This window comes from Hippocampus zosterae, chromosome 1, assembly GCF_025434085.1.
Source record: "Hippocampus zosterae strain Florida chromosome 1, ASM2543408v3, whole genome shotgun sequence".
NCBI lineage: Eukaryota > Metazoa > Chordata > Actinopteri > Syngnathiformes > Syngnathidae > Hippocampus > Hippocampus zosterae.
Window position 1 is genome coordinate 7,213,306 of NC_067451.1, and position 12,208 is coordinate 7,225,513.

The 12,208-nt window shown below is 47.3% G+C and overlaps 3 protein-coding genes across 4 annotated transcripts; 1 reads left to right on the forward strand and 2 right to left on the reverse strand.

Moving 5' to 3' along the window:
- Positions 1–355: 355 nt before the first annotated feature.
- On the reverse strand, positions 356–3,759 carry asgr1a (asialoglycoprotein receptor 1a). The gene is made up of 7 exons (XM_052064149.1): positions 3,587–3,759; positions 2,135–2,242; positions 1,921–2,010; positions 1,408–1,473; positions 1,149–1,241; positions 816–1,086; positions 356–713 (listed from the first exon to the last, which is right to left on the reverse strand). Exons 1-7 carry the CDS (start codon positions 3,642–3,644, stop codon positions 566–568), a joined length of 834 nt encoding a protein of 277 aa, XP_051920109.1. The 5' UTR covers positions 3,645–3,759; the 3' UTR covers positions 356–565.
- A 61-nt stretch (positions 3,760–3,820) lies between these two features.
- On the reverse strand, positions 3,821–5,703 carry LOC127599963 (cytochrome b5 domain-containing protein 1). Of its 2 annotated transcripts, XM_052064365.1 has the most exons (5): positions 5,430–5,703; positions 5,004–5,091; positions 4,664–4,740; positions 4,377–4,595; positions 3,821–4,300 (listed from the first exon to the last, which is right to left on the reverse strand). In XM_052064365.1, exons 1-5 carry the CDS (start codon positions 5,430–5,432, stop codon positions 4,070–4,072), a joined length of 618 nt encoding a protein of 205 aa, XP_051920325.1. In that variant the 5' UTR covers positions 5,433–5,703; the 3' UTR covers positions 3,821–4,069. The 2 variants fall into 2 exon arrangements, with proteins under 2 accessions (XP_051920325.1, XP_051920235.1); XM_052064275.1 differs by lacking the exon at positions 5,430–5,703 and having other exon boundaries at positions 5,004–5,417.
- Positions 5,704–5,853: 150 nt separating this feature from the next.
- plod3 (procollagen-lysine, 2-oxoglutarate 5-dioxygenase 3) lies at positions 5,854–12,145 on the forward strand. The gene is made up of 19 exons (XM_052064062.1): positions 5,854–6,067; positions 6,775–6,866; positions 6,936–7,072; positions 7,143–7,306; positions 7,610–7,722; positions 7,810–7,873; positions 7,958–8,055; positions 8,198–8,299; positions 8,382–8,513; positions 9,088–9,209; positions 9,286–9,390; positions 9,481–9,606; positions 9,694–9,835; positions 9,927–10,040; positions 10,127–10,198; positions 10,754–10,858; positions 10,962–11,108; positions 11,314–11,439; positions 11,521–12,145. Exons 1-19 carry the CDS (start codon positions 5,869–5,871, stop codon positions 11,674–11,676), a joined length of 2,316 nt encoding a protein of 771 aa, XP_051920022.1. The 5' UTR covers positions 5,854–5,868; the 3' UTR covers positions 11,677–12,145.
- Positions 12,146–12,208: the final 63 nt, after the last annotated feature.

Sequence of the window (12,208 nt, forward strand, 5' to 3'; positions counted from 1 at the left end):
TAGAATGTTCAATCAGCCTGCCACGCATGTTTTTGGAATGTGGGAGGAAACCGGAGCACCCGGAGAAAACCCATGCAGGCCCGGGGAGAACATGCAAACTCCACACAGGGAGGCCGCAGCTGGAATCGAACCCGGTACCTCTGCACTGTGAAGCCGACGTGCTAACCACTGGACTACCGGGCCGCCCCGCACACAGGCATACAAATTGGATATTTTCCCGCGGCACACCTGACAACTTCTTGCGGCACACTGGTGTACCGCGGCACAGGGGTTGAAAAACACTGTTTTAAACATGCTGGTACCCACATACACTTACACAAGAATTCCTACGGGGGGAGCCAACGCTCCATCGCAACACTTATCACGGCAAAGTCCAATCCCCCATGAACCGCGATAAGTGAGGGAAAACTGTACAGCGCGTTTATATCGTGGTCGGCACATCTGCATCTTTCATTATGTTTCAGGCAAAAATACAGTTCCCTGTGTGACTGTATTGATTCCATTTTATTGTATTTTCATTAAAAAGTGTCACCACATGCGCTTTTTTTTAAACTTCCCGCCACGGTCAGGCATGCCGCTGGCAGAGGAACTGGAGCCTGGTGGAGCAGTGGAGGTCGTTGAGCCGCCCGTCGCTGTGCACATGAGCGCAGTCCTCGTCTCCCGGTCCCAGGCCATGGTGGATCCAGCTGTCGGGCTGCCCTGGCCGCCAGTCCCTGAGCCCCACAACAACACCCCACCCGCCCAATCCACCGCTATTAATGAGCGCTTCACTTTACTCAAAAAATTACCTCACGTGATGAATGGATGCGGCCCACCTGCGGTTCATGACGTATGGCGTCTGGTTGATCCACTCCCACGACCCCGTTCTCTCGTCGCTCAGGCCAATCCAGAAGAAGGGGCCTTTCCACCGGCGGCGCACAAAGTCCCACTCTTCGTCTGACATGATGATGGCCAGGTGCGAATCACGTCCATTGCACCAGTCGCGGGCATCGTTCCAGGACAACAGCGACTGACTGAACAGGTAACAGCTGGAGCTGAACCTTTCCCAGCCCAGAGGACAGCAGCCGCTGCCTTCCGATGTCGAACCTTCAAACCACAAGCCCTCAAATGTCCGCTCGGCCTGTTGTGTTTATGCGTGTGTCGTGTACCGTTGTTGATGATGCGTTGGAGGGAGCATTGGAGAGTGGCCACCGTCCTGCTGATGGTTTCGATAGTGGCGAGCTGCTTCAAGGCCTCAGAGGCTGAAAAAGAAAGTCCAATGGTCGCCATGTCATGGTGGTATGACGACACGATGTGACGGAACATGGCATGATAAGAGAAGTGGCATGTTACAACGCAATATGGATGTGAGAGAAGATTCTGTGGCGTGTAATGAAATGGTGTATGTATGATTTTGTCAAGTCTCACTTGAGCGCAGTTCCCCTTTGTTGCTCACCACAGCAAACTTGAGTCGCTCAATGTCTTTGGTGGCATCTGTGACATCAACACACTGGGTTAGGGTAAGAGATGACGAAATGGATGGATGCTGTGTTTTAGGTTAGTTTTTATTAGTTTTAGTCTTAGTTTTAGTTTTTTTTCATACAAGAAGTATTTGTCAAGTACGAGTTTAAAAATATTGTAAATATTGTGCAATAAATTAATCATCTCAAATGACTGTTTGACCTTCAGCAATTTAAAATGAATCCCGAAAAGGACATGCATACTCTTAATTGATAAAGAAAAAAATTGAAGGCCATTTTCGCTAGTTTTATAAACAAAAAATGTAATTTCAGGTTTTTTTTCCCCCCAAGGCATTTTTATTTTGCAAATTATTTTTTTTTTAAGTTTGGGTTTAGTTATCTTGTTAGTTTTCATTAACTATGCTAATTTTCCGTTTTCCAGTCACACATTGTGCGCCATGACTCCAAAGGGGACAGTTACCTGCAGCGAGCTGCTGGACAGTGCTCAAAGATTGGCTGATGTTGGAAACACTTTGCTCTGCCGACCACAAACGACTTGTCATCTGTGAGTCTGTCACCACACACACACACACACACACACACACACACACACACACACACACATTCCTTTGCTGTGCATGTAACAAAATTGGAAAAGGTTGTGTTCTGTGTGTGTGTGTTTTATTGGTGCTCACAGCTGGCTCCCAGCGCAATTGTCACAATCAAGATGGCTGCGATGGTGAGAATGGGAAACAAGCGGCGGGTGAGCCTGGACGCGCCTGAGCGAGTGCTGAGAGGGGGAGCTGGTAGATGGAAAAAATGTGAGCTAATGCACAAAACACAAACCAGGCTCTAGCAAAACACACATGCCACACAACAATAAAATACAAAGCATACAACATGTACACAAACACACACACACACTGAGTACAAGGCTGGAAATATTTTTTTTTGTGGTGCAGTTTTGCAAATCAATTACTTCAAGGATCAACTTTCTAATTTTGAGAAGCAACTTTTTGGCATGCCAATTCAAGGGACTTGAAGCATTTTTTTTCACTATCAAACAATAAAATTGGGCGGCGGTAGTCCAGTGGTTAGCACGTCGGCTTCACAGTGCAGAGGTACCGGGTTCGATTCCAGCTCCGGCCTCCCTGTGTGGAGTTTGCATGTTCTCCCCGGGCCTGCGTGGGTTTTCTCCGGGTGCCCCGGTTTCCTCCCACATTCCAAAAACATGCGTGGCAGGCTGATTGAACACTCTAAATTGTCCCTAGGTGTGAGTGTGAGCGTGGATGGTTGTTCGTCTATGTGTGCCCTGCGATTGGCTGGTAACCGATTCAGGGTGTCCCCCGCCTACTGCCCGGAGACGGCTGGGATTGGCTCCAGCACTCCCTGCGACCCTTGTGAGGATCAAGCGGTACGGAAGATGAATGAATGAATGAACAATAAAAGTACAACTATATACACACACACACATTTGAAACTCGTTACAACGTACCTCGAAGGACATAACAAATTTCTACGTTATAACGGTACTTTGTTGTACGATGTATAATACAAATAACAGCAGCGTTGCAAGTTCATCTCTGAAAAAAAATTCAGTCGGTAAACGAAAAGTGTTTTCTCCAGTTCAGGATGTGTCGCACCCCGAAGCCGTTTACGATCATCCTTCAATCTGTTGGCCTCAAACTCTGCCATGATTTTGTTGCCATTACAAACGATGATTGAAATTGTCGACTTTGCCAATTCGCCATTCGTCTGTTCTTCGTTTGGGAGACTCCCTTTCAAAAGTGCGAGACAATTTCAGCCTTCACAGACGGCGAGATTTGCTTCAGGTGGGTGATGTAGTTCCAGCCAGAAACTCCGCACTGTGTTTAGCCGCAGTGGTATGCGGCCGAAGTTCGTTGCTTACTACCTAGCTTACTAGCTTGCAGTATGAACGCGGACAACAAGCAAACATACTCTACAACAAATGCCCAATCACACACGAAACACCTGCCGTATAGCGCGCAGGTACACAACAGACATAATAAAACACAAAACGTGAACACATCACACACTATGAACATGCACATAACACACACAACACGCTCACCATATACTGTACATACTCCATAAAATATAACAGAGACCACACACACAAGTTGTACTTTTGTTCCAAAAGGAGCTGTTGTCCTCCTCGACATCATCGTGGTATTCTGTCGTCATGGTGATCAGCTCCTTTGCGTCGTCTTCGTGATGAAGAGGAACGTGGCGACAGCGAAAGTCGACGTCAGCTCGAGGTGACTGACCGCCAAGGGATCTTTGAACTGGACCTGTTTGACGTGTGTGTTTGTGCTGCGCGATCCGGTGGCGGGGTTTCAAAACACATCGCACACTTCAGATTTACCTAAACGTACTTTATTAGCATAACTACGGTAGGTCTTCCCTCCCAACACAACATGGCGTTGATATCCCAAAACATAGCAATGAATTACTTGACAACAATACATGACATGATACGACATGACAATAATATAACATGCAATTGTATGATACAGCATGGCATTGTGGGAACATGACATGTTTTGGTCCAACACAAATTGAGATTGTACGACACGACGTGTAAAATGACAAAAGATTGGCGGTGGCATTCACCCTTCAGTGAGGTCGTCGTTGAAGTGAAGAAGGATGGCGGGCGTGAAGAGATCGCAGTCGAGACGTAGCTTCTGGAGCTTGAAATCATCGTCCGGGACGTTGTTCTCACTTAGGGTCTTGCTCATATCCAGGCTGGCACCGTTGTGTTTCCACGTATAGCTGCAGGCGTGCGAGTTGTACGGCAGGTAGCGCTCCAGGATCTCCGCTAGAGTCTCCTCAGAACACACCTGAACCAAAAAGAAGTGGGGGGGGCCCTTAGCCTAGCTTAAGACAAATGGCGGGAGGCTATGGCGCGTGGTCCACCTCCAGCCGTTGCTCTTGCGAAGTCAGCGTGTTGATGACGCGTATCCATCTGGTCTTGGCGGACAGCCGTCCCACCTCGTAGCACCGGTCCTTCCACCAGGCCGGTTCGATGTCGCTGGCCCAGTCGGAGCGCGGCCCGGCCGGCGGAATGTGCACGAAGCGACCCCGCGGCGTGTAGTAGCTCACACAGTCTGTCAGTGGGTGGACGAACGTCAACACCTGCACACAGGTGCAGGTGAGCGCTAAAAGCCGCTATGCGATTGATTGCCGTGTATGCGCACACTCACGTCTTCGGTCTCGGGGTCGAACCAGCTGCTGATGTCCTTGCCTGCAAACTCCATGATGGGCAGCAGCAAAACATCACCTGCATGAAAATATTATCAGGAATATTGTATGAATGCTGAAGAGCATTTTCTGACATTTCATATTTTACATGACAAAATTCTCAAATGATTACATTACATTTACAGTGACCGTTTCCCCTACTTCTTGACCAACTTCAAAAGGTTCAGCTCATTCAGGGCATCAATAGAAGTATTTTTCACAATTGTTTTAACAACTAAAATGCCCAAAGAATTTTTCTAGTCACAATTCTGGGTAGAATACGCGGATGGTCGTGCTGCTCACCCTCGTGCTGCTTTACTAGGGGAGTCAGGTCACACACTTTGCCCAGGAAGGACACCCAAAGGTCAGCCGCTGTGTTGTGAGCCGCCACCTGAGCAGGTGTGAAGAAGCGTGGCCTATTAGGCATTATACCACCCAAAATTCAAGAATTAAAGTGAGTCAGTGTTGCCATCATGTTGTTAGGTTACTATGACAACAAGGGGCAGGGCTCACGGCGTATTTTTTTAATATAGTGGCAAAAAACACCTAAGAACCAACCCCACAAATAATAAAAAGAATACCTATTTTGCTGACATCCTATGAACCTTAAATTATCACAGCAGCCTATAGGTTGACAATAAAAACGTAAAAAGTGAACGTGTGTGACGTGGCAAACTAGAACTTTCTGTAGCCCCAGGACACACACGCACGCCCACAGAAAAAAAATACCATTTGCCTTCCTCTGATTGGCTCGTTCGTCGACACGCCTGATTGGCGGTGAGCCCCGTCGGCCAGAGTTGTCGAGTTTCTTATTGGCCGCTGTGGCAATGGTGGGAGTCCAATCACTTCCCATTGCCGTTAAACGTAATGCTGTGTTTGGTGTTCGACCAGCAAATACGCATTTTAATGACGTTATGAGGTGTTCTTAGTTATTAGAGCAGTCCTTAAGTGGACATGGAGAACGTTAACAGTGAACCTGTTCGACGTGACAAAGTTGAGGTCCACTTTCACGACTTTCTGTAGCCCGAGGACACAGAAAAAAATCACATTTCCTTTCTTGTGATTGGCAAATAAACCCCATCGATCAAAATATCGCGCTTGTCATTGGCTGCCGTGTCGCGGATGAGCGGCCAATGACTTCCCGTTAACGTTAACGTGCCAACTGGGAATGTTGTCCTCGCGAGATTTCGCCAGGCATCCGTCCGAGCTGCGAAAGGAGCGGAGAGTAGAGGAGCAATTTGCGATGGAACGGAAGCGTTTACATGGACAAGTGGCCGCTGCCATGTCTTCTTGGCTCATCGGCTTGCTAACACTCGCTGTCGTGCTCCACGCTTCCTCCGGGGCTCAATCGCGCAGCATCTCGCCAGGTAAGGCCGCCCTGGAGGGTCTCCAGGCGGGCCAGGCGGACCGCCGTATTCCGCAAAGATCTCTCCACGCCTTTCCTGCTTCTTGCCGTCTCCCACTAACACGCTTTCAGCTCATCTTACCTCACTGTAACTTTTGCATTTTAGTGACGTTTTCCACTTATTTCAACTCGTGTGAAGTCAATCTTAACTTTCCACTACGTGGCGCCAAATCCTTGATTGTGTGTCTCCCAAAAGACTCAAAGTCTGTACATTGAACGAACTCCTTACATATTTGCCCTTCGGCACTCGGCAGTTTAGAATTATTGCATCCTATCACCAAATTTATGTTTTGTGCTCAAGCCAAAGCCATGTCGAATATAATATACGGATATTGTTTTGATACCATCTGGTGGTGTCTTGGTGCTGAGCAACTTTATTGAACAGAGGCGATCAACGTCTTGGCTCTGTCATACGGCAAGCCTCCAAAGATTGATTTATGTGTCCATGCTAAAATCGCACAAAGTCACAATCTGATTTCCCCTTTCTGACTGGATGCACGGGTCTGGAAGGAGGGAACTAAGATGGGCTAGCGAGAACCCTGTAATCATAGAAACAACTGCAACTTTTGCATTGTTTCACACTCGGCACTAGTCCTTCCCCACTTTTTTTCTCACCTCAGTGTGAAATTCCTTCTTTTGGAAAATTCCAATATTTGTTTGTGCGTGCAGAGAATCTTCTGGTTATCACAGCTGCCACGGAAGAGACGGATGGCTTTGTGCGCTTCATGAGGACAGCCAGAGAGTTCAACTACACAGTGAAGGTAATTCGGGACGACGACGATGATGATGATGATGATTTGATGGTTGGTGATGGTGATGCTGTTTTTCAGGTTCTGGGCCTGGGAGAGGAGTGGAAAGGTGGCGACGTTGCTCGTACGGTGGGCGGCGGGCAGAAGGTGCGCTGGCTGAAGAAGGAGCTGCTCAAACACTCAGAGCACGAGGAGATGGTGATCTTGTTTGTAGACAGGTAATACCCACCTTCCTGTTTTGAAGCGCTGGCCTGGATTTCAAGTGAACCCCGCTGTCTCTCCCTCCAGCTACGATGTAGTATTCGCGTCGGGTCCCGAGGAACTCCTGTACAAATTCTCACGACTGGGCCACCGTGTGGTGTTCTCCGCCGAGGGCTTCTGTTGGCCGGACCAGAGGCTATCTCCCAAGTACCCTCCCGTGCATTCGGGGAAACGCTACCTCAACTCGGGAGGTAAGGGAGTACCACTTGGGTGTTGTTGAGAAATCTCAGGGTCATTTCATGATATTTTCCTTGCTGTATTTTGCTCGTCGGACTCTGAGGTGAATTTGAGAAATTTTCCCATGACTAACGACTAAGTTGTACAGGCCAGCAAGACTGATTAATACCTCTGGACAAATTTGATTGACATGGCAACACATGTTGTAACATTCACACACAGGAGTTACATGTACGCTGTTTTTGATTTTCTGAACCACATTGTGACTCCTCTCCGCGAGTAGTAACTAAAAATAAAATTACTTGTGTACCTGTCAGGGTTCATTGGCTTCGCCCCAGATATCAACGCCCTGGTCCAGCAGTGGAAGCTGAAAGATGACGACGATGACCAGCTTTTCTACACCAAAATCTACTTGGACCGGGCACAGCGGGTAAAATGACATCATCTGCCTGAGTGACGCTATGAACACGTTCTATTTTGTCACTGACCCCCCCCCCCCCCTTCCCCCCACCCTCAGACCAAATTCAATATGACGCTGGACCACCGCTCCAGGATCTTCCAGAACCTCAACGGTGCCGTTGGTGAGATCCTGCTAGCTATTACTGCGTTAGCAAGTGAGCTGTTACTCAACTGACTTGCGGGCTTCTCAACGTGGTCTTTGTCAGATGAAGTCGTCCTCAAGTTCGAGAAGGCCAAGGTCCGCGTGAGGAACGTCGCCTATGACACACTTCCTGTTGTTATTCATGGCAACGGACCCACTAAGGTAGCCTGCTCAACACTTTCTGGATCGCAAAACAAAACAAAAAAAATCACAAAGTATTATGTTATTGATCTACCTGTCCGTATATGAAGAAAGATTCCTTCTTTTGTAGTAAATTCATCATGATGCCACTTGTCTTCTGCAGCTGCAACTCAACTATTTGGCCAACTACGTCCCGACGGCGTGGACATACGAGGAGGGATGCGGCAACTGTGATGATGATTTAATTTTCTTTGACAAAGTAGATGTACGTGAGCTGCTGCTGGTGCTTTGTCTACAAGAGGGCCATTTAAAGATTTATTTATTTTTGGATGTATTTTTGACTTCAGGACCAGGAAATGCCGCTGGTGCACGTGGCTGTGTTCATCCACCATGCTACGCCCTTCATGGAGGACTTCCTGGAGCGGCTGACCAAACTCAATTACCCGCTGGGGCGCATCCGTCTCTTCATCCACAACAACGTGAGTCCGCAGAGTAGCTTCTGAACGGTATCGTCGGGATCAATAATAATCAAGACAAAAGAATGTGATTTTCTGTAAAAAGTGATTGTTAATACTAAAGAGCTGATGCCAAACTGAAATGCCGCAAAATGAAGTGAACATGCTAACATATTGCAAAAGGGTAACCGGAGAATTGGAAGGGAAAATGTCAGGAATGAACCGAAGTTGGAAGGGTTTTGATTTTGAAATGTGGAAGAGAAAGCTAAATGTCGAAAGCGGCTCTTCATTTGGGAGCTTAAACGTGAAATTATGAAAAATTATGATTGGAATGTGACAAATAGAAGCCAAAATGTCCAAACTGGGCAGAATATTTTAAGTTACAAGTTGGCGTGGTTTGAATTGGTGGTGTTAATAGAATGGTTAAAAAAAAGTGGACATTTTGGGAATGTGCTGAATTTTTCCATGAATAGCCTTGAGTAAATATCAAAATATGGAAGGATGAGTTCCGTATGAAAAGCATCTCCATTCGCTTCAATGGGATTTCATTTTTTCCTGGAAAGCGTGCTCTTGTCGTAATGTGGGGTCCTCTTGACAGGTGGTGTACCACGAGCGCCACATTCACGAGTTCTGGCAGCGCCACCGTTCTTTTTTTCCCGACGCCGTGCTGGTCGGACCCGAGGAGAACCTGCAGGAGGACCAGGCTCGCAAGATGGCTGTGTGAGTGCTCGACCAGTCACGGCGAGCTTGGATGCTTCCCCGAACTGAGCTTGCCATTGTGCGTGTGTGTGTGTAGGGAGAGGTGTCTGAAGAATTCCCATTGCGATTACTACTTCAGCATCGACTCGGATGTTGTCTTGACCAACCCCGACACCCTGAGGATTCTCATGGAGGAGAACAAGTATGCTTGAAATGTTCTTGTTTTAGCCAAGATTGGTTAACTATTTGATTAATCCCATTCCCGTTGAACGAATGTCGGAATGTTTTCCAGGTCTGTCATTGCGCCCATACTATCCAAACCCGGCAAGCTGTGGAGCAACTTCTGGGGCGCCCTTAGCGCCGAAGGCTACTACTCCAGATCGGAAGACTACATCGAGATTGTTCAAGGGAAGAGGATGTGAGTCTCAAAGGCCGTCTCGTTGTCATCCCCCCTCAGCCGCCTGACCGTTCGTTGACTCACCCTGCTTGTATGTGTGTGCCGCAGCGGCCTGTGGAACGTTCCGTACATGTCTCAGGCCTACTTGATCAAAGGCAGCGTGCTCCGCTCCAAACTGTCCAAGGTCAACCTGTACGAGGACCCCAACTTGGACCCAGACATGGCGTTCTGTCGGCGGGTCCGAGAACAGGTAACGTTCATTGCCGCAGTCATAGCACACAGAGAAAATGTACCCCCCCCCCCCCCCCTTCACCTCATGCCTCCTTCTCAACTACCCTCAGGGAGTGTTCATGTTCGTGTCCAACCGCGACGACTTTGGCCGTCTGGTGTCGTCCAACAATTTCAACACATCCAGGCTGCACCCGGACATGTGGCAGATCTTTGACAATCCTCTGGTGCCCCCAACACACACAAACACCCCCACGTGCATCTCAACATTCACTCGTTGCGTAATCATCGCAATTTTTTTTGTCTGTGGCAGGACTGGAGGGCCAAGTACGTCCATGAGAACTACTCCAAGATCTTTGAGGACCCTAAGAGCTTTGTGGAGCAGGTTAGTTATTATTATTATTATTATTATTATTATTATCAGAAGGCAGCTTCATTTGCATCATGCGTTTGATGCACAAAGTATGTACTTCACATAATTAGAAATAATTCAATGTTTCAAGGTATTTACAAACAGAGCAGTTAATGAAATTAAAAGGGTAAGAAATCGAAGCAGCTCACGACAATGACTGACAGAACATATAGTATAATGGGAACATTTTTATAAATGTTTTGAATGTCCTTAATCATGGAAAAAGGAAAGGGAAAGATCCTAGTTTTTAACCTCGATTTAAAAACATTTACATCCACTTCACTTCTGTTTGCAAATTAGTCCATTTGCGTGCGGCATAACGGCTAAATGCTGCTTCAGCATGTTTGCTTTGAACTCTGAGCTCCACTAATTGACCCAAATCTGCAGACCTCGGAGCCCGATTGGGTTTATAATCCATTAACTTTTCTTTCATGTCATCAGGACGTAAACCATTCAGACCAGTAGCATCATTTTCAAATCTATTCTACACGGCAAATTATTCTGTGGACCATTTCTGTGCTGTTACAGCCGTGTCCGGATGTATATTGGTTCCCGGCCTTTTCGGAGAAGATGTGTGACGACCTGGTGGAGACCATGGAAGACTATGGGAAATGGTCCGGCGGCAAGCACACGGTGACTCCCTGGTCTCCTCACTAGTCTGCTTGCCAGACCCCACAAGATGGTCAGAGGTGATTTATGGTGGTGTGTGTGTGTGCGTTTTTCTCTTCTCTCTCAGGACGAACGTCTGGCTGGTGGCTACGAAAACGTTCCCACTGTGGACATCCACATGAATCAGATTGGATTTGAGAAGGAATGGCTCAAGTTTCTGAAAGAGTACATTGCGCCCATCACGGAAAAACTCTATCCTGGGTACTCGCCTAAGGTACGAGCTCCCTGGGCTCTCAACAGAGGTCAGGGGTGATGGTGGCCACACCCTGAGGTTTCTCATTGCTATTTGGAGGATGAGCCGAATGTGAGGCTCTTGACTGTCAGAAACTTTAATCGGCCTTTGTTGGCACAAACTTTTTTTTTTAATTACGTACACAAATGAACGATTTCCTTGATTTCTTTACTTGTGCCGCACGCAGGCTCAGGCCATCATGAATTTCGTGGTGCGCTACCGTCCCGACGAGCAGCCGTCTTTGCGACCGCATCACGACTCGTCCACGTTCACCATCAACATCGCCCTCAACAGCAAAAACGTTGACTACCAGGTACTTGGGTTGGCCCAATTAGCATTAGCTTAGCCCCCCTCCACTCAACTCTTGACTAACTGACGTGTTTGCCTATGTCAGGGCGGAGGTTGCCGGTTCCTGCGTTATGACTGCAATGTGGAGTCGCCCAGGAAGGGCTGGTCCTTCATGCACCCCGGCCGCCTGACTCACTACCACGAGGGTCTGCCCACGACCAGCGGAACCAGGTACATCATGGTGTCCTTTGTGGACCCCTAAACCTCTGAAAGGAAACATGTGCTTAAGGAGCTTTGGGATTTCACTTCTCTAGCTTTTTAGAGGGATTTCTCAATTTTTTTAATGGGATAATTTTGTCACAGTGGTGCCTTTTTCTTGAACCGCAAACACACTGTGTGTGTGCATGTGACTTAAGACATTTTAGAAAGAGTGAAAAAGATTTTAGTGTTGAATTTCCTTTTTACCTTGGTCATGTAAGCGGGGCTTTTCCGTGGACTATTTATATTTGGAAAAAAGGATCCACCTCCACGCTTGGCTTTGTATAAACTGCTTTAAATTATTTAAAAGCGAATGGATAAACTTTTCGACACAATGAAAATACTCCAAGCTCTTTTAATTTTATCCCAATTGTTTTGGATCAAGAGCACCGCTAACAGGTGAGAATGTGAGCCATGCTGTTGTAACAGTGTGAACAAAAGTGCTATACAAATAAAGTATAGACGTAAAATGACACTGAATGTATTGGGTGTTTCTTTTTTGGCAAAGCACGCTAACAATACCAAAAACCCACACG

Excerpts from the sequence above, each read along its gene's own strand:
- asgr1a (XM_052064149.1), bottom strand. The coding sequence starts at position 3,644 with ATGACGACAGAATACCACGATGATGTCGAGGAGGACAACAGCTCCTTT. Across the intron at positions 1,474-1,920 it reads TGTCCAGCAGCTCGCTGCAG|ATGCCACCAAAGACATTGAG; the intron begins GTAACTGTCCCC and ends TTGATGTCACAG. Across the intron at positions 1,087-1,148 it reads CCAACGCATCATCAACAACG|GTTCGACATCGGAAGGCAGC; the intron begins GTACACGACACA and ends TGTGGTTTGAAG.
- LOC127599963 (XM_052064275.1), bottom strand. The coding sequence starts at position 5,127 with ATGCCTAATAGGCCACGCTTCTTCACACCTGCTCAGGTGGCGGCTCAC. Across the intron at positions 4,596-4,663 it reads TCGACCCCGAGACCGAAGAC|GTGTTGACGTTCGTCCACCC; the intron begins GTGAGTGTGCGC and ends ACCTGTGTGCAG. Across the intron at positions 4,301-4,376 it reads CGCAAGAGCAACGGCTGGAG|GTGTGTTCTGAGGAGACTCT; the intron begins GTGGACCACGCG and ends TTTTTGGTTCAG.
- plod3 (XM_052064062.1), top strand. The coding sequence starts at position 5,869 with ATGTTGTCCTCGCGAGATTTCGCCAGGCATCCGTCCGAGCTGCGAAAG. Across the intron at positions 7,723-7,809 it reads ACTTGGACCGGGCACAGCGG|ACCAAATTCAATATGACGCT; the intron begins GTAAAATGACAT and ends CCCCACCCTCAG. Across the intron at positions 9,391-9,480 it reads ATTCTCATGGAGGAGAACAA|GTCTGTCATTGCGCCCATAC; the intron begins GTATGCTTGAAA and ends AATGTTTTCCAG.